General features: G+C 55.8%; 1 protein-coding gene across 1 annotated transcript; it reads left to right on the forward strand.

The window, feature by feature from the left end:
- The first annotated feature begins 6228 nt into the window (after positions 1 to 6228).
- On the forward strand, positions 6229 to 19696 carry FBXO41 (F-box protein 41). The gene is made up of 12 exons (XM_037048086.1): positions 6229 to 7169; positions 8678 to 8903; positions 9364 to 9437; positions 9709 to 10067; positions 10860 to 11101; positions 11341 to 11456; positions 11573 to 11725; positions 11902 to 11997; positions 13454 to 13572; positions 13753 to 13911; positions 15189 to 15304; positions 15444 to 19696. Exons 1-12 carry the CDS (start codon positions 6268 to 6270, stop codon positions 15504 to 15506), a joined length of 2625 nt encoding a protein of 874 aa, XP_036903981.1. The 5' UTR covers positions 6229 to 6267; the 3' UTR covers positions 15507 to 19696.
- Positions 19697 to 19722: the final 26 nt, after the last annotated feature.

Raw genomic sequence — 19722 nt, forward strand, 5'->3', positions numbered from 1 at the left:
ACAAGATTGTGATGGAGTTCAAATAAATAACACTTCTATTTTTCTTCTACTTCCTCCCCTCCCTCCCCCTGCCTCCATCACCTTCTTGCCTGAATTCAGGCAATGCTTCACACTCATGTGAGGAGGTAGTACATCTAGGCAAGAATATTCCTAGGAATCATTCACAGTCATTCCTATTCAGCCTGTCCTCAGTCACAGCCATCATCCCATTTAGCTCTGGCAGAAGGAGGGAAACTCTGGGGCAAGGCCGGCCTCAGGTGAAGAGCCTCATGGATCCTAGAAGCCCCTGCCTTCCCCTACGTTGCACATCCACACACAGGCCCACCCCCCCAGACTTTCCCTTCCCCTACTCTAGGGGGGCACTGTGCAGCCAGCACATGGGGAAGGGAGAAAGACTGGCTGCTTCAGAGGCCCTGGAAGACGCCTCCACCAGAGGGACCAGCACGCAGCTGGGATCGGCAGGCACACACAGGTGCCCGACATCTGCCAACCATGTATTGCAGAACAACCCTGTTCCTGAACGTTAGTGATGTGTGTGTGAGCTGAACTCTGTTTATAATATTCCTGGTCACTTTGTCAACTTGTTTTATCTGTAGTCATTCAGGTTTTCTATTTCTTCCTGAGTCAGTTTTGATCATTTATATTTCCCTAGAAAAGCTTTCAGTTCATCAGATTTTCAAAACTCTAGGCCAGGAGTTGTACTTGGTTGCAGCTCAATAATTTGAGCAGACCTCTGTCAGTTATATCCCTTTTCTCACTATAGTGTTACATATTTTCTTTCTTTTTTCTCTTTGAATAGATTTATCAGAGGGCTATTTTTGTTGGTCTTTTCAGAGAAATATCTTTTATATTTACCTCCCAAGGCTACTTTTGGGGTTTTAATATAGCTAAAGGAAGGTGATATTAGAACAATTGCTAAATACTAGTTATTTTTTAAAAATTAAGTCCTGTGTTACACAGGGTGAGATATTTGGGTGTGAAGTAATGTGATATCTAGGATTCTCTCAAAATTATCCAGTAGTGGGTGGGGAAATGTCATGCAGGAGAACACTTAACAGGAAACCAGCGTGGCCATGAGTTGATAATAGCTGAAGATGCAAGACCGGTACACAGGAATTCATCATCATATCTGCTTTATTTTTGAATATGTGTGAAAATGTCCATAACAAAAATTTGAGGGTTTTAGATCCTTGTCTCACTACACACACCAAAAAATTTTAGATGGATTAAAACTCCAGTGTCTAAAAGGAAACCACACAGCCTGAGGTATTTGCATGCTAGCAGGTCATTGTAAGTTTATCGCTTTAAGATTATTTGTTTAAAGCCCTTAATTTTTTTCTATACTTTTACAAAAAAGAATCACAAAAAGTAAAAGAAAACATATATAAATTTTTTTAGATTTTATTTATTTACTTTTTAGAGGGAGAGAGAGAGGGAGAGAAACATTGATGTGCAAGAGATACGTCAATTGGTTGCCTCTCACACACCCCTAACCCAGGGACCTGCCTGCAACCCAGGCATGTGCCCTGGCTGGGAAATGAACCGGCAACCTTTCAGTTTGCAGATTGGCACTCAGTCCACTGAGCCACACCAGCCAGGGCCAAATGTAACTTCATATTTAAACTTTGGGTAGGGACAGACCTTCTAAGCATGATAACAAAATCAGAAATCATAAAGATTTTACTGAAGCAAACTTGAAATGTTAGTATATCCAATAAAGACCATAAATAAAAGTAAAAGCCAATCAACACACTTGAAAAAAATGTTGGTAGTATATCAATGACAAAGGATCAATATTATAAAAAGCCTTGGCAAATCAATAAGAAAATATGAATGTTCAGTATAAAAATGAGCAAAGTAATGCACAGGCAAGTCACCAAGTAATGCAGATGACTAATAAATGTGTGAAAAAAGTGTCCAGCCATAGTAATCAAAGAAATGCAAGTGGAACAACCAGGCTATTTTTCATGTTCAAATTGGCAGGAGCACAGTGAGGCCAAAGCGTGAGGCTGAGGAGTTTGGCTGCAGTTAATAGATGATGGGCAGCCCTTAAAAGAGCATGAGCAGGAATCGTTTGTGGACAGAGGGGTCTGCTGCCTGATATAGGATGGAACAGAGCTGTGAGACCAAAGCTGGGCCCGCAGGCCAGGTGTGAGGAGGCAGTGGCCCAGAGAAGCACAACACGTGCAAACAGTCGGACTGAAAAATCAGCAGGTCTCGATGGTTAGCCGAGAGAGCCAAATCACGAGAGCCAGTGGGTAGGGTGTGACTGGGAGCACAGTGGCACCATTGGAGGAAATAGGGATGCTGGGGAGTGGATGAGAGGAAGTCAAGATTTTGTGGGGTTTGGGTTTGGGGGTTTTTTGACACTGTGAGTCTTTGTGTTAGTCTACAGTCTCTATACTAGTGACTGGCAACCAACTCAAATGCTTTAAGCTAAAAAATAATTTGCTGTCTCTCACAATTGACAAGTTTTGGGTTAAAGTTTCAGGCACATCTGGATCTGGATGCTCAAGGGATGTCGTCAGAAGTCTTTTTTGTTCTTCTCCAAAGAGAGGACAGAAATGGCCACAGGCAGATCCAGGCTTACGTTCTGCCAGCTGAGTACAGGTCCTTGAGTAGCTGAATTGGTCTGTTACCGAATGATCGCTGTGACTGAGGACAGGCTGAGGTCACAGGTGCTCCCCTGGAGCTAGGAGGTGGGATCAGGGGTACCTAAACAGCCATTCAGAGTTAGGGGAGTGGTTCTCCAAGGGAACACTGGGGTCTGTCCACAAAGAGAAACTGGAGCTGTCCAAGATCTGCGCAAACCCTGACCCCATAAAATCTTTAAAAATTTGTTTGCCATAATGCAACGATCCCTCACAAGACTTAAAACACACTGTCCTATCTCTGGAAGGAGATCCTCCAAGTTCTCACCCAGTTACCACATCCAGCCCTACTTGTCAGTGGGCCGTCTGGCAAGGGACTGAGCTAGCCTGACATGGTCTTTCAATGCACGACCAGACTACAGTGACGGAGGAAAACTCAGACAGCTGAAAGAACAGACAGCCTCCCAGGTGAAGAGGGAAATGAGGGAAAATGCTCAGTGGGCACAAGTCAGCAGCAGGCTGCACAAGCTCCGCCAGTGGGCAAGGACACGGTTCCCTGGCCCTGTTAGCTGTTCCGGTTCTGCTGTTTCAGACAGCCACCCTTGTCCTTTGTGCCCTGTGGCCACTGAGGCACCCTGAGGAGTCCCCGCCCGTTGGTGCAGGTTTGGTGGCTTGGCAACTATAGGAGCTAACATTCCCTGGCCTTTGTTTTCCAAGTTTGTGGGTTGGTTGGTTTGTTTCTGGTAATACAATTCCCTTCATCATTAGGAAGCTTCCAGTCAATTTGCATTCAGTCATCCCCAGAGCTATTAACCAAACTAGGGACCTCACTGGAAGTTATAATTCTTGAATCGAGTCCCTGGTGATGGCGCTGGGGAAGGAGGAGGGGTTGTCTCTTAGCAACAGGCCTTGGTACTCTGTGCATCCCAGGAGCCCATGGTTCTGTGGCCTCTAGCTAGGCCTCTGCCACAGGGCAATTCAAATCCCTACCCCAGGGTGGGAGGCACAGTTCATTTGCCCCCTTCCCACTCAAGCTGCATCCCAGTGGGAGGCTGCTTATAATGAAAGCAATGGTTGCCTCTGTTGAGCTGGGAGGGCCCAGCGGGGTCTGGGGAATTAAGAGTCTTTCAGGCCCCAGGTTTGTCTCCCTCTGTGTTCCCAGCCTCCCCCTCTTTGCTTGACCTGACTTTAGCTAGAAGCGGAGAACTGGCTCTTAATTATCTGACTCTCAGCCATATTGGATTACCGGCCTCAGGCAAGAAGAGCTTCTGTGGGCACAGCAGCATTTTCTCCCTGTCTGCTTTCAGATGGACCCCTTGCGGCCAGAGTGTGTCTCCTTCTTATTGGACCTTCCTGAGGTCACACCCCAACACTGTGATATTTTGTGCAAGTCTCCCCAAGTTCCAGCCTTGGTGGGGACGTCGGGTGAGCTCCAGAGGCAGAGGGAGAGCTTGGCCAGATGCTCTCTCTGCTGCTGTGCAGCAGGGCTCGCCGACCTCTGAGCCGGTGGAGCGGTGCTATCTTACTCCTCTCCTGAGTTCAGCCAGTTCCTTTACGGGGTCTATTACTTTTAAAAATTCTATCCCTGATTCTAATTTCCAGGCTAGGACTTCTTCCTGGCGCAAGTAACACAGACCCATGTCCAACTGGCTTAAGCGAAAAAGGGAACTGATTGGTTCACAGAATCTAACAGACCAGGATCTCCAACAGTGTCTGTGAGGAATCCCTCTTTCTCTATGTCAGTTCTCCTTCTTTGTGGTGGCTTCATTCTCAGGTGGTTCCTCCCCAAAATGGCCCTTAAAGCTCTGGCCCTCCCATCAGTTTAGAAACCTGCGCCCAGAGAGGATGCTTTCCCCAGTCGTTCCAGAGCTGTCCTGGAGAAGTAGCTCAGGAACCCAATGAGAAAAGACTCATTGATCCAACTTGGGCAATGTGTGCCCATCCCAAGCCTCTGATCGGCCTATATCACATTCTTACCCCTGAAGCCAGGGATGGACCATCCACCCCCACCCAGACCGCATGGACTGAGGAATGGGAAAGGGAGAATGGTTCCCCAGGGTCGAAGCAGGGTGCTGTTCTCAGAAGGAGGACTGGGTGCTGGGCTGCCAGGGGAACAGACATCACACACCCATACTTCCATGTGGAAATGCCAAAGCAAATGGAACTCGAGAGCAGGTCAGGATGGAGAGCTGAGCCTTAATAGACTTAAGGTGTGAGTTAACCCTCGGGGGTGAACCAGAACGCCTGGGGAGAAGATAGAAGCAAAGGGCATGTGAAGCCCTCCCATCAGGAGACAGGACGATTCAGAAGGCAGCAAGAGGAGGAGGTCAGAGAACTCAAACTGGGCACCTTAATGGCAGCCTACGAAGATGGAGGGGTCAGGAGTATCAGCCAAGGGACCAGGTGGGTAAAGACTCCCGACAAAACTGAATTGCCTGACCAGCAGGTGGCCTGTGATCTGGCTGACGGCAGAGGGTGGCTGAAACCCAATGGCAGGCAGTTAGGAAGAGGATGGCAGGGGAGGGGTGGCCAGAAGCCAGAGGCGATGGAGGATGGACAGTGGGTTTTGAGGGTGACCAGGGGTGGGATTCCAGGAAGGGCGGTGGCTTGTGCCAGAAAGGACCTGGGGAGGGCAAATACAGTGGCCCTTGGAGTAAAGGGCAGGGCAGGGCCACATACTGGAGACCAGCCTGGCACAGAAATCTGAGAAAAGCACCTGGGTGCTTGGAGGGTCAGGAATGGGAGTGTGGCCTGGAAGTAGGGGCAGGAACAAACAGTGACACATGCAGAGGTATTGTGAACATTATGGTCACTGCAATGTGGTGCCAACGGTCCAGGCTGTTTTATGGGTGTCGTTTGTGTAACATGGAGATAAGCATCTTCTTTTAAAGTTTTTTTTTGAGATGTAACGTGTACAGTCAAGTACATATAGTGCACGAATCTTAAGTGTACAGCTTGACTATTTATATATGTATGTACCTGTGTCACATGAGTGTCCCTCCTGCCCCTTCCAGTCCGTAGAACCAACCAGGGCAACCTCTATTCTGACTTTGTACCCTCAATTCAGTCTGTTCTGAAACTCCACACATACAGAATCCTACAGTTTGCACTCTGGTCTGGCTTCTTTCAGGTAACAACATTGAATGGATTCATCCATGTTGTCATAGGTACCAGTGGTTCCTTTTTTATTGCTGGGTAATATTCCATTATGAATATACCACAGTTTCTTCATTCTGCTGGTTATGGGCACTTGGGTTATGTCCAGGTTGGAACTATTGTAAATAAAGCAGTTGCCTTTTTTTTTTCCTTAAAGAATTCTCACTTTTTCACCCTCATACATGTACAGGCCTTCGTACAGGTATCCAGAGCAGGCAGGCCAACGTCCTCTGGGAGGTTAGGCCCTGGGTCTCCCCACTCGGCCCTCTCTTCTGGACCCCTGTTTTCTAGGGAAGTCATGTTCCTCAGGGGTGGGGGAGGGTACGAGGTGTGAAGAGTGGAACAGGGACACCCCCTCCAAAGCTTTACTCCCTTTCTTCTAGCCTCCTCGCCCCTGGCTGCGGGTCCCTGAGCCTTCCTGATCCCACAGGGGGGCTCGCCCGCGGCCCCCCATGAGTGCGCCCGGTTGATCGGCGGGGCGGCCGCGGTGGAGCCCGCACGCCCCGGGGGCGGCGGGGCCATGGCCTCGCTGGACCTGCCGTACCGCTGCCCGCGCTGCGGGGAGCACAAGCGCTTCCGGAGCCTGTCGTCGCTGCGCGCGCACCTGGAGTACAGCCACACGTACGAGACCCTGTACATCCTCTCCAAGACCAACAGCATCTGCGACGGGGCGGCCGCGGCGGCCGCGGCGGCTGCGGCTTCTGGCTTCCCGCTGGCGCCCGAGCCTGCCGCCCTGCTGGCGGTGCCCGGCGCCCGGCGCGAGGTCTTCGAGAGCACGTCCTTCCAGGGCAAGGAGCAGGCGGCCGGGCCGTCGCCGGCCACGCCCCATCTGCTGCACCACCACCACCACCACGCGCCCCTCGCCCACTTCCCCGGGGACCTGGTGCCCGCCAGCCTGCCCTGCGAGGAGCTGGCGGAGCCCGGCCTCGTGCCCGCCGCCGCCGCGCGCTATGCCCTGCGCGAGATTGAGATCCCGCTGGGGGAGCTGTTCGCCCGCAAGTCGGTGGCCTCCTCCGCGTGCTCGACGCCGCCGCCCGGACCCGGCCCCAGCCCTTGCCCCGGGCCCACCTCCGCCTCGCCCGCTTCCCCCTCACCTGCGGATGTGGCTTATGAGGAAGGCCTGGCTCGACTCAAGATCCGTGCACTGGAGAAGCTGGAGGTGGACCGGCGACTGGAGAGGCTGAGCGAGGAGGTGGAGCAGAAGATCGCAGGCCAGGTGGGCCGGCTGCAGGCCGAGCTGGAGCGCAAGGCTGCGGAGCTGGAGACTGCGAGGCAGGAGAGCGCCCGGCTGGGGCGCGAGAAGGAGGAGCTGGAGGAGCGAGCTTCTGAGCTCTCGCGCCAGGTGGACGTGAGTGTGGAACTGCTGGCCTCTCTCAAGCAGGACCTCGTGCACAAGGAACAGGAGCTGAGCCGAAAGCAGCAGTGAGTGATCCGCAGCGTCATGTGCCCACGAATGTTCCTGAGTGGGTGACCCTGTGTGTCACTGTGCCATTGCCACCATCTTGAGTGTGGCTATGAGAGTGTCTGTGTATGTGGCCGTGGCTTATGAGATCTGTGACTATGAGCACGTAATGATGGTGCATGTGTGGCTCAGAGTGTCACGACGATGTGTGTCGACTCCATGGCAGTGTGCCCGAGTGCCTGTCTGTGAGGACTGTTTCTCCTCGCCCTCTGTTCTAGCCAAGGCCAGCTCCTACATTATGGTACCAGGTCCTCTCTCCTTTTGCCCACTCAATTCTCCCCTCTCTCTGCCTTCATCAGATTTTCCCTATCTACCCTCTCATTCCTAAAGGCACACAAACACAATCTCCCATCTGCCACAGCCCTACCTCCCCCTTGAGCTGCCCCTTTTCTCTCCTTACAAAACAACTCTTTAAAATATTGTTTATCCTCTTCTCCAGTTTCTTCCCCCACATTCTGTCTTGAACCCATTCTGATCAGGTGCCCACCTCCACCACCATCCTCCTTGTCACCAGCGACTTCACGTTGCCAAGGCCAAGCCATCGTGGTACGTGGCCTAGCAGCAGCATTTGACACAGCTAATCTGGACACTTTCTTCCCTCGGCTTCCAGGACACTTTTCTGGGATCTCCTTCTGCCTCTTTCTCTGCTCCTTCTCCATCTCTGGGGCTCCTTCTTATTTCTGGGCCTTTAAATGTAGAATTATGAAATGTGTAGGTGTTATTTATCTGCCCCCATAGGGAGATAAGCTCCACGGGGGCAGGGATTCTCCTCTGCTTTGTTCAGCACTGTGCCCCCAATGCCTAGAACAGCGCCCAGCACCAAGAAGGTGCTCAGTCAGTGTCAAGTGGATGCACGAACAACCTGAACGCATTTGGGAGTAAATACTTTTATGACTCTTAAGTGTGCCATGGGTGCGTGCAGCTTCTGGAGGGTGGCAGTGCAGCTGGAAGTGTGCTTCTGCTTCTGAGAGTGCTTCTGAAAATGTGCGTGGTGTGGAGGGGTGAGTGTTTGAAGGTGTGGTGGGCCTGTCTGTCTCAGACTCTGTGTGCCTGCTAGTAGACGTGCTGAGTGCACACGTTTCAGTGTGGGGCTATGCATTGGACTTGGCATACTTCGCTGTGTGCTTGTGTGTGTCTGTGAAAGTGTCTGGAGGCCGGAGGTGGCTGGGTGTGACTGAGTATGCCTGTGTGTGTGTCCACACAGGTGTGTGTGTGTGTGTATCCAGTAGTGTGTGTGCAGCTGGATGGGTGGGGTGTGAGTCTGTGACTCGGAGTGTATGCTGGCATTTTTGTGTGTACCTCTGTGTGGGACGGTGTGCCCGGGCCTGTTCTGTGTGTACCTGTGTGACCGCAAGCAGACATTGTGGGCAGTTGTGCCCATGTCACTCCCCACTGGCCAGGGTGTCCTCCAGGGGGTGGGTGAGCAGCCAGCCCGCGGCCCTGGGGTAAGAGACTGCTCTGGGCCCAGGGAGGTGGTGCAGATCGACCAGTTCCTAAAGGAGACGGCGGCACGGGAGGCCAGCGCCAAGCTGCGGCTGCAGCAGTTCATCGAGGAGCTCCTGGAGCGGGCGGACCGCGCAGAACGGCAGCTGCAGGTCATCAGCAGCAGCTGCGGTAGCACACCAAGTGCCAGCCTGGGCCGAGGAGCTGGGGGAAGCAGCGCTGGGCCTGCGCCCCGGGGCCCAGGCCGAATGGTGAGTGCCCTCCTGCCTTCTTTCCTCCACCCACACCCCAGCTTCCACAAACTCCCCTTATGTGTGGACTGACATGCCCCCCAATGCTCCCTTCCTTGGCTCTTCCCCATGCGCATACTCTAGGCTTGAAGTAGGGGGTCCAGGAATAGGGGAGGCCCTCTGAAACGGCAGAGGGCAGGCCCCTGAGGCTGTGGGAAGGTGTGATTCAGAGGCCCATCCCTGCAAATGAGAGCCCAGGAGCCACAGGCCGGGGCTGGGGTGCTGGGGTGCTGGGGGGTATGTGCTGGGGGCTAGTGAGCCCACCTCTCTGGGCTGTCTGTCTATTTGTCCATCTTTCCCAACTTTTTTTCCTTTTTCTCTCTTCTCTTCTGTCAATCTTGCACCCTGTTTCATCTGCTCCTTCTCATTCTCTTGCTTCCTCTGGCCCCCTTGCCTTCCTTCTCGCTCTGGGGGCCCACAGCGAGAGCACCACGTGGGCCTGGCCATGCCTAGCACATACGCAGTGTCCCGGCATGGCTCCTCTCCCAGCACAGGGTAAGCCTCGGGCCCAGCCGCCCCACACAGCCCACCCTCCCCCCAGAAAGATCCGTCGGCCCGCTGGACGGCTGACCTGTCTGGAGGCGTGGCTCCTCCTCTCCCCATCCTCCTTGGGTCACCTCTGTCTGTCTTCCTTTCCACATTCAGAGGGGGATCTTGGAAAGTAGGGTGGGTGGGTTGCCCTTGGTTGGCGGTAGGGGTGGGATGGGAAGTTTGGGCAGGGTTGATGCCTTTCTCTCCTCACTCCTTACCATCTGGTCCACCCCAGGGCCTCCAGCCGTGTCCCAGCTGCATCCCAGAGCTCAGGCTGCTATGACAGTGACAGTCTGGAGTTGCCCCGACCAGAAGAGGGGGCGCCTGAAGACAGTGGGCCTGGGGGCTTGGGCACAAGGACCCAGAATGCCAACGGTGGTTCAGAGCGGGCTCAGGCCCCTCGAAGCTCAGGCCTGCGGCGCCAGGCCATTCAAAACTGGCAGCGCAGACCCCGCCGACACAGCACGGAGGGGGAGGAGGGTGATGTTTCGGATGTGGGCTCCCGAACCACCGAGTCAGAGGCTGAGGGCCCCTCAGACGTCCCCCACCCTGGGCCTGCTATGGCTGGGCCATTGAGCAGCTGCCGGCTCTCAGGTGAGTCCTAGGAGGGTGGGCAGAGAGGCCAGGCTTTCCCAGGCCCAGGCCCTCCCAACGGACAGAGGGCCGAGGCAGTACACCTCTTGGGCTCCTGCACCATCTTCCCCGTGCCCCAGACTTCCCACGATGAGAATGACAAGTTCCCATACAGTTCCCCGAACGCCCGGGGCGGGAAGTTGCATAACAGGGCAGTGCTGGCTTTGCACAAAGATGCCACATCCAAGGGGCCTGTTTATGTGGTAGGCTCGCTGCCATTTACAGGAGTAGCTGAGTGTTGACTCCAGACTCTGAGGCCCTGGAGCAGCTGGGGAGGGTGCCTTCCAGCACACAGACAGGGCCATGCACGTATGTGGAGGTGAGAGGGTTCTGGTCAGGGTGTGTGGCTGCACCCCTGTGACCGCTTCGGGCAGCCCCTCACCTGCCTTCTGTTCGCAGAGGCTTCGTTTCTGTCCTGTGCTGGGGCCCTCCAAACCCTTTCCTTCACTAAACTTCACTCAGTTGCCTCATCTAGGGGGTGAGTTTAGACTATGTAATGATACAGTATCTTAAAAAGGATTTAGCTGAGGAAAGACTACCCTTTTTTTTTAATTTGCAAAATTTGGGATGGGGATGGTGCGGAGGAGGGGCAGCAGAGGCCTCTTGTCCTCCCTGCCAAGGCACTGATCCCCCGGCATGGGTCTCTCATGCCCATTCCTCCTATAGCTCCTAACCTACCCTAGCTCCCCACCCACATCCCTATGCTGGCCTTTGACCCTCCACACTCACCTTTGACCCTTTGGTATTGTGCAGCCCGCTCTGAGGGAGGCAGTGGGCGGGGTCGGCGAGCAGAGAGGGGCAGCCCCTCACGCTCCAACGAGGTCATCAGCCCGGAGATCCTCAAGATGCGAGCCGCTCTGTTCTGCATCTTCACCTACTTGGACACACGCACGCTCCTGCATGCCGCCGAGGTCTGCCGGGACTGGCGCTTTGTGGCCCGCCACCCCGCCGTCTGGACGCGGGTGCTGCTCGAGAATGCCCGAGTCTGTTCCAAGGTGCCTGTCTCTGCCCCCTGCCCTGCCCACCCGCTCATCCCTGCTGTGAACTCACCTCCACCCCTCACCTTCTCCAGCGTATGGCCCCTCCAGGCCTGGTCTTTGCAGCCCTTACAAGATCCCAGCTCTTGCCTGGCTTTCCAAAATGTTCTCATGGGGCCGCCTACCCTGGAGCTGGTCCACCTCCAGTCAGCCAGGCTCAGACCCCTCATCCCCAGGTAACGTCTCTCTCTTTGCAGTTCCTGGCAATGCTGGCTCAGTGGTGCACACAGGCCCACTCTCTGACACTGCAGAACCTGAAGCCTCGGCAGCGTGGCAAGAAGGAGAGCAAGGAGGAGTATGCCCGGAACACCCGGTGAGGCCGTGGTGGGTGGGTGGGTGGGTGCTCCTGGACTGCAGACCCAGAAGTACATGGGGATGCTTTCCAGAGCAGGAGGTGGGTACGAGCACCCCCTGACCTCTTATCCCCAGCGGCTGCCTGGAAGCAGGGCTGGAGTCCCTGCTGAAGGCTGCGGGGGGCAACCTCCTGATCCTGCGCATCTCGCACTGTCCCAACATCCTCACTGACCGTTCGCTCTGGCTGGCCAGCTGCTACTGCCGTGCCCTGCAGGCTGTCACCTACAGGTAGGTCTACCACACCGCATGCAACCCCAGAGGGTTGGCTTTGGGCCCAAGGAATCCTGGGGCTCTGCATACCCTTCCCCTGGGCGCTCAGGCAGAGGAACCCAAGAGCTCTGTGGCCCCAGAGAAGGGAGCAGAGGCCACCAGGGTGGGTGGCCCCAGCTTTGTCTTTTCAACAGGAGCGCCACAGATCCCGTTGGCCATGAGGTCATTTGGGCCCTGGGCGCTGGCTGCAGAGAGATTGTCTCCCTCCAGGTGGCGCCACTTCACCCCTGGTGAGCCCTGGCAGGGGTGAGGAGGGGACCAAGTTGGGTGGGGTCTGGGGCTGAGGACTGAGCACATCCGGGCCCACTCCATCAGCTGGTTTGGGAGACAGATTCACATTCATTAACCTGTGCATATAAGCGTTAGGTACAAGACTTAAAATCAGACCCAGGGGCATGTCCTGGCTTACCAGCAGTGTGACTTTGCGCCACCCAGTAGTGCTTCAGTTTCTCAGCCTTGCAAAGTGAAGGTGATATTAGGGATCTGTTGACCTTATTAGGACTGTTGGTGGCTCAAAGGAGGTGTGTCCCCACAGCCTGCAGGGCCCACAGTGAGTGGTGAGTATACACCAGCTAGAAAAGCAGATAGTTCGATTTGGCATGTGAAAGGCTGTTCAGGGCCGTCGGTGTGTAGTGTACCAAAAAGCTTGCCGCTGGAGAGTCCAGGGTGTGAGGTCACCCATGGCTGTCCTTGGAGCTCCTCACACGTGTCAGGCTTGTCTGCTCCCTGTGCCTTGCCGGCAAAGCCCGTCTTCACATGGCATCTCCTCCCAGGTCCTCCAGCATCTCTTCAGTAACACCAACAACACCTTAGTCGAGTTCGTCGCTGCTCTCCCGCCTCCATGCCTACCGCACCGTGTCCCAACCCCTGCCGTAGTCTGTTTTACAACAGTCTCTCAGTATTTCGGTCTCCACAAGACTCACAGTTCTCAGGGCAGAGGCTGTAAATGTCCATTTCCATGTCCCGGATGCCAAGCGTGCCCCAGATGCCAGGGTGATAGCTGTGGCCCGGGCAAGCGCTGAGGGAGTCAGCGTTCAGGGAAACAGCAAGTTTGGTGTGAGTGGTGAGCAGTGGCGGGCAGAGCTGAGCAGTGAGTGGGGAAAGGTGGGTTGGGGCGAGGTCAGGAAGGCCTCTCCTGTGGGGTTTAGATTTTGTATTTTATTTAGAAAGTGCTGGGAAGCCATTGGGGGATTTTAGACCTTAATTACATCAGGCAGGTAACATTCTTTGTCCCCCCTCCCCCTTCAGCTCACTGTCCACTCCCTCAGGGTAGGGACCAAATCTGTGTTGTCACCACCATGTCCCCAGGGCCTAGCTCAGTGGCTCTTGGCTGTAGTAGACACTTAGAACCAGTTGTCGAATGACTGGGAGAAAGTAGGAATGACTGGCTCACTGTCAGCAGCGTGGAGGATGAATTGACAGGAAGTCTAATTATAATCCAGATGAGTATTGATGGTGGTCTGAACTGTAGGTTGAAGACTTATTTGGGAATCAGAATCCATGGGTTGGCAGGAGGCGAGGGAGGAGGGAGGAGTCAGGGATGACCCCAGGTTCCTGACTGTAGCAGCTGGGGTGGTTGGCGGGGCCCTCGCCCAAGGGAGAGCCTGAAGGAGGAGCAGGCTTGGGGTGTCATGCAACCAGGTGCTTTCCTGATGACCTTCCCTGCCCCTCCCCCCCATTGTCCAGCCAGCAGCCCACGCGCTTCAGTAACCGCTGCCTGCAGATGATTGGTCGCTGTTGGCCCCACCTCAGGGCCCTGGGGGTTGGGGGCGCCGGCTGTGGGGTGCAGGGCCTGGCATCACTCGGTGAGTCTTCCCTTGGGACTGCGGTGGGGATTAGTGGGAAGCAGGCATGGGTGCGACATGGAAACCTCAGAGGAGCCCTGGGCTGCAGCCTGGTGGTGGTGGGAGCATTATGAGGGCATTGGGCAAGAGGCGACCTGGGGAGTTCATCAGCAGTTCCTCGCCCTTCCTCCCTCTTCCTAGCAAGAAACTGCATGCGGCTTCAGGTCCTGGAGCTGGACCACGTGTCAGAGATTACCCAGGAGGTGGCGGCTGAGGTCTGCCGGGAAGGCCTGAAAGGACTCGAGATGCTGGTGCTCACGGCCACCCCCGTCACCCCCAAGGCCCTGCTGCATTTCAACAGTGAGCGGAGGGGTTGGCACACAGGGTGGGGTACGAGGGTCACCTCTTACCATGCCTGGTCAGCAAGAAGCATAACCAGTGGCTTGTCACTCCTAGTCAGCAAGCACCAGTGCTGGAAGTTAGACCGACCAGGGTTCTAGTCCTGGCTTTGCCACCAGTGCTGAGGAGGCCAGTGTGGCATTCAAGGCCTTCCAGCATCTGGTCCAAATAGTTCAGTTCAACAGAAATCTGTCCCCTGTGCCCTACTCATGTTGGAGACAGGAGCGAGGCATCACCTTCTTCCCCTATGTGAGCCAAGGGCAGAAGCGAGAGAACAGACAAGCTGAGAGCACAGGTTTTTGGAGCTTTACTGACCTGGGTCTCAATTCTGACTCTACTGCTTATTAGCTGTGTGACTGGGCAAGTTACTATACTTCTCTGAGTTTTGTACCCCATCTTCTAAGCAGATTTTCTGGGATGAATGGGAGGGTTGGACGCGATGGTATGTGAGCCTCTGAGGACAGTTCTCAGAGGGAAGACTCCTCTCCCTGGTCTAGACTCCAGGCCAGGCCTTCCGTGGCCCCGCCTCCCTCCAGCATGCGCTCCATCTCCAGTCGTGCCTCCACCGTCAGAGAGGGCACAGGTGCCCAGTGTGGGCTTCTCCCACCCGTAAAGTGAGACCATCATCCAAGACCGTTGGACCCTGGGCAGGACTGACCTTATTATTTCTGGGATCCTCTTCTTCCCTCCCCTTCAGCCTCATGGCCTTGCCTTGGACCAACCACCAGAATTAACTGCTCAGCTTTCGAAATCATGACCTTCAGGGCCCTCTCTGCCCCCTGACCTTCTCCCTCCTCCTCTCCTGACTTCATGGGAACATCCAGTCCCTTAAGCCCTCTGCTCCTACTCGTGTGCTGTCTGTCACCCTTCTTCCATTCTCCCGCCGAGACCCACCAGCCTCACCTAAGCTGCTCAGCCTTTGTTATTCACGTCCAAATGCCCAGGCCATAGTGCACCTGTCCCCTCTTCGGGGGGGAATTCTTGGGGCCCCCGCACAGCTGTTGCCTGCTCATCCTCCCGGAGTTCACTGCAGCCTCCAGTCTTTGACATCACCTTCCACCTTCTCCCGTTGTTGCACTGAGCCCCTGAGCAGCATGGGTCTGCCCTCCTCTCTGTGTTTCCAGGGCCTGGCATTTGACTGTCCCTCAGTAGCGTTCTGATTTCATTAGTGAGAGGAAAGGCGGCAGCCCCATTGCCCAGGCCAAACACAGGCACGCACCTTACCCACCTTTTCCCAGGCATTTGCCGGAACCTTAAATCCATTGTGGTCCAGATTGGGATTGCTGATTATTTCAAAGAGCCCAGCAGTCCTGAGGCCCAGAAGCTGTTTGAAGACATGGTGACCAAACTTCAGGTGAGTAATTGGCTTTGAGGCCACCCAAGACCCCACGACCCTAGGCTGGGGCTGGTGACGGGTGTGTGATGGGAAGGCCTGCCCTGTGTGCCCCTGAGGATTCAACCCCGAGGAGAACTGACTCAGGTCTGGTCTGCAGGCCCTGCGACGGAGGCCCGGCTTCTCTAAGATCCTGCACATCAAGGTGGAAGGCACCTGCTAACCCGGGAGAGGGGCGGCAGGGCTCCTGCCAGCCCCCACACCAAGGCACTCTCTTCGGACCTCCAGAGGGACCCTGATTTGAACTAGACCTTCAGAGGCCTGGTGTTATCTCTGGCTTCCAGGGAACGGTTGACAGTTCCTGTCCTCCTCCTGGGACAGCAGAGCGACAGGCCTGACCCTGGGCACTGCCTTCCCAGGGCAGGAACTTGGACAGAGCTGCCCCCAGGCCCTCACCCAATGCCCAGCTGGAGCGGCATTCAGGGCACAGCCAGTGAGAAGCTGAGTGCCGCCAGCACCTGGTATCTCCGCCCCAAGGATCTGCAATAACCACACAGTGGCCCCTGGGCTGCTCAGGCTGCTCCGGCACACCTGCCGCTGGGGCCAGCCTCCGGTCCTGGTCCTCTGCTGGGCCCCAGGCCAGAGGGGGCACCTCCAGGCAGCTCAGACTTGGTAAGGAGGGCTCTTCTCTGCACCCTGCTCTGTCTGTGGGGCACCCCATCAGACAGCCCATCTGGGCTTTGAGTCCACATTCTCCAGGGACAACACACGTTCTCTAGGGTCTCTAGGGGTCTGGGCAAGCGGTCAGCCAAAGGCGGGGGTGGGGGACGGGAGCGCACTGAGGGAGAGGGAGTGGGCTTGGAAAGGCAAAACATTCACCCAGACCTTCTCCCCAGGACTTGAGACCATCCCTCCCAAAGGGGGTAATTGCCAGGAAGAAAAAATAACATTTTTACTGACAGACAAGAGCCCTCCTCCCAACAACCACGTACCCCACCACACACCCAAGCTGAAGTCTGTGCTAAGAGGTGCATGTTTCTATACTTGTCAGCAATCCCAAGCCTCTGGAGGGGCCCTGGGAAACCCTGTCACACATGAGAAGCAGTTCCTGTCCTCAAGGAATGTCCTTCTAATCCAGGTGCTTGGACAGGACTCTGATGGCCTTTGGGTCCCCAAGGCTGTGCGGGAGGGAGTCACTGGGCTGACCTCTGTGCTGGGGCCTGGGGGAGGTCGGGCGGGGGGGGTGGTCTGGTTGGCTTCCCTGTCTGGCTAGCATGCTGAAAGGTGTGGTCCGGGAAGGCAGCTAGGCCTGTGGGGCCAGGGAAGAGGAAGAACACCCTCGTTGGCCTTGGCTGCCTCCTCGGTCTCTGCTGGTCCCGTGGGTTGAGGGTTCTGTTGGGAGTTTTCTGCCTGGGGACAGCCCTGGGGCCTGAGCCAGGGCCACTTGACTTCGAAGCCACAGAACACACTGGGGGTTTTCACCAACCCGGCACTGTCCCCACAGTAGGACCGGGTCCCAACACTAAGGCTCTAGACTCAGGTCTCCCGGTTCCTCCTCAGAACTCCCACAGTGGCTCCGAGGTTGTGGGTCTCGCCAACCTTCATTTGGAAAGTTCTTTCAGACATTCACCTAGATTGATCTAAGGGTTCCCCTATCTCCTGCGCAGGACTGGCTTTCAGCCCTAACCGTTAGGCAGCTGGTCCTGGCTGGGGCTGGGTTCTTCCAGTTTCTCAACTTTCTGCCACAACCTGGCTTGGACATAAAGACCCACCCCTGGGTTCCCCTGCAGTGAGGCCTCCAGAGGGGGCCCCAGACTCAGCCATGCACCCAGGTTCCGGGGCTCCCCACCCAGCTCTCCTGCTCTTCTCACTGTCAATGACTTCCTCCCATGGGTTGTTCTGGCCCCACCCTTTGAAGACCCCAAACACGTTGGCAACTCCTCGTCCTGTCCTGCACGAAGCCTTGGCCTTGCAGCATCCCCACCCCCGAGGTGCTGGCTGTACTGACTCCTCCCCCCCAGCCCCGTCCCCAGGAATCATGGGAAGAAGCACAACTTCGCTGGCCTACAAGGGAGATGGAGGTCCACTGACGGCCTGGCTGCCCTGGCTGTGTCAGCCCTGCCTTCCATCTGCACCCTCTGCAGCCCCTGCTCCGCATAACCCCAGGACCAGAGGTGCTGCCCTCCTTGTCTCCCGGACAAAGCACAAAGGGATGCCCTGCTTGGCCAGTCTGCCCTAGGAAGCCCCCACCCCAGAATACAGACTTGGCAATTTCCCCACGGTTGGGTGCCCCCCAGGATGGCCAGCACCAGCCCTGGGAAAGGAAGTCAGGGTGCATGGGCAGTGAGCTGAAGTGGGAGAAAGGGGGTGCCAAAAGGACTGGTGCCAGCAGCAGGCACGTTCGTGGTTCGTCTGTGTGACAACGCTGCATGTCACCAGCACTGCCAGCAGCAGAGAGAGGGGGAACAAGGCCACCTCTCCCCTGCTGGGGGAAGTTTGCTTCTCATGGGTTTGGCTTTTCCAGAAAACCCACCGAGTCCCCTACCCTGTATTTTCTGGCCAAGTGGAGGATGTGTAGGTCTATGTTGCACATGCCTGGGCTCCTGCCAACAGGAATGTGGGGTACAGCGTGTCCCACCTCACACCTGCCCCTGGGGCTGGCAGACTCATGCGGCCCAGACTTCATGCCTGCCCGAGACCTGACAGGTTTGCAGATCCCCACTCCTACCAAAGTCCCTTTGTTCACCTGGGCAACCATTCAGCCAGGGCTGATGATGGGGAACGTGTATGGAGGGTCCGGCCCAACTTCACTTACCCGTATCTCACACCTAACAGGTGCAAAGAACAGGTTTGGAGACCAAACCAAGGCAGGCCCTGCTTCAGGGGGCCCAGGCATGTAGAGAAGGTGCACAGATAGTGGCCACTTGGTGTCCCTACCACTTCCCTGCCACACAGCTTGACCCCATCCCCTGGGCGGATCACATATTTGGCTTGAGAGTCTCATCATGCTTTGTTCAGCTGCCTCAGCAGTGGCAGAGAACAAAGGAGATGCTGTCGATGTCTGGATGCCAGAGGGAGTGGGCTGCCCAGGACCAGGGCGTCCCACTGGTCAGAAGAGACCACCAAAGGACCAAGGCAGCTCGTTTCCCTAGTTCCACAAGTGGAGTTTGAGCCAGCCGCTCGGGAACTGCTTCAAAGAAAACTCCCCCTCCTTGCTAAGGCCTGCTGCTCCAAGGTTTGGCTCTGTCGTTTGATTTTGGGCCCTGCCTGCCCACCTGGTCCTGTCTCTAACCCTTTGGGCCATAGAGGGGAGCTGCCCATGTCCCAGTCCTTCTAAGGCGCTAAACTGAAGACCTTACCAGAGTGACTATTGGTGCCAAAGACCTAGTTCCTGCTGGACTTGGGGTGGTAACAGGCGAGGTGGTGGGTGGGTACAGGGCCCAGGTGCTGAGCTGACTCAGCGATGGGATGTACCCCAGCCTGTCAGGCCCTGTTGGGTGGAACGTCCCTCTCCTAAGGGCCTGGCACATCCCTTTAGCCCTGGTGGCCATGCTCCCTCACCCAGCCTTGTCCCAGGCCTGCATTTCTGTATATATTGCTGTGTATTGTGTGTATGTATTTATTCCTGGACAAGTGTGTTCTGCAGCTCTTGCCTGAGAATAAGGTATAGAATTGGGTGAAAATCAGAATACCAGGGCCAACTAAGGCAGCCAGCTCCTATTCCCTCCCCAAACCCTTGGGAACCTGGCCAGTCCCAAGACTGCCCCGACAATCAGGCAGGCTTCCCCACCATGAGTCCTAGGCTTGCCTCGTGGCTGGCACGAGGTGGCTTGGCTCTAGTGGGCACTGCTGGTGGGACCTCCACAACTGACCCCCAGGCCCTGCCTTCCCTGCACAGCCAGGCTGCAAGGGGCCTGAGCCGTGAGAGGATAGCTTCCCCCACCCCAAGCACATCAGGCAGAGGGGTGGAGAGACTTTTTTGGTTTTGTTTCTGAAGTGGTGCCTGTACCTCCAGCCTCCAGGGGGCCTTACTGGCCCCACTTCTATGCCCCACCCAGGCATCACCATCCCAGCACTTTGTTCCACGTCACCCATAGATGCCCTTTGCTGAATGTACCTGAGTATGTATTTAAACGGATCACACAGGCATCAGAGAACTTACGGCTTTGTATCCAATAAAAGATGGTGAAACGGGATTATCTGCCTCAGGGAACTAAATGATAGGTGGCCTGTTTGTGGGTCTGTGTCACCAAGCCTTTCTGCAGCCCAAGTGCACTGAAGCAGGAAGGAGGTGGACGACCCGACTGGCACCAGCGGGGTGGACGAAGCGTCTGAAGACCCGTCTCCAGGCAGCAGACATGGATGGGGGAAGGCCATGCAGGTTACTGCCCAGGCCCGGCCACCGCCTTTATGTGCCTGCGGGGGCCATTCCCGACGCT

The sequence above is a fragment of the Sturnira hondurensis genome, unplaced genomic scaffold (genome assembly GCF_014824575.4).
Source record: "Sturnira hondurensis isolate 20B ecotype Veracruz unplaced genomic scaffold, ASM1482457v3 Scaffold0006413, whole genome shotgun sequence".
Taxonomy (NCBI): Eukaryota; Metazoa; Chordata; class Mammalia; order Chiroptera; family Phyllostomidae; genus Sturnira; species Sturnira hondurensis.

Coding starts and splice junctions, on each gene's coding strand:
- FBXO41 (XM_037048086.1), top strand. CDS start 6,268: ATGGCCTCGCTGGACCTGCCGTACCGCTGCCCGCGCTGCGGGGAGCAC. Junction 7,170..8,677: donor GAGCTGAGCCGAAAGCAGCA/GTGAGTGATCCG, acceptor CTCTGGGCCCAG/GGAGGTGGTGCAGATCGACC. Junction 8,904..9,363: donor CCCGGGGCCCAGGCCGAATG/GTGAGTGCCCTC, acceptor GGGGGCCCACAG/CGAGAGCACCACGTGGGCCT.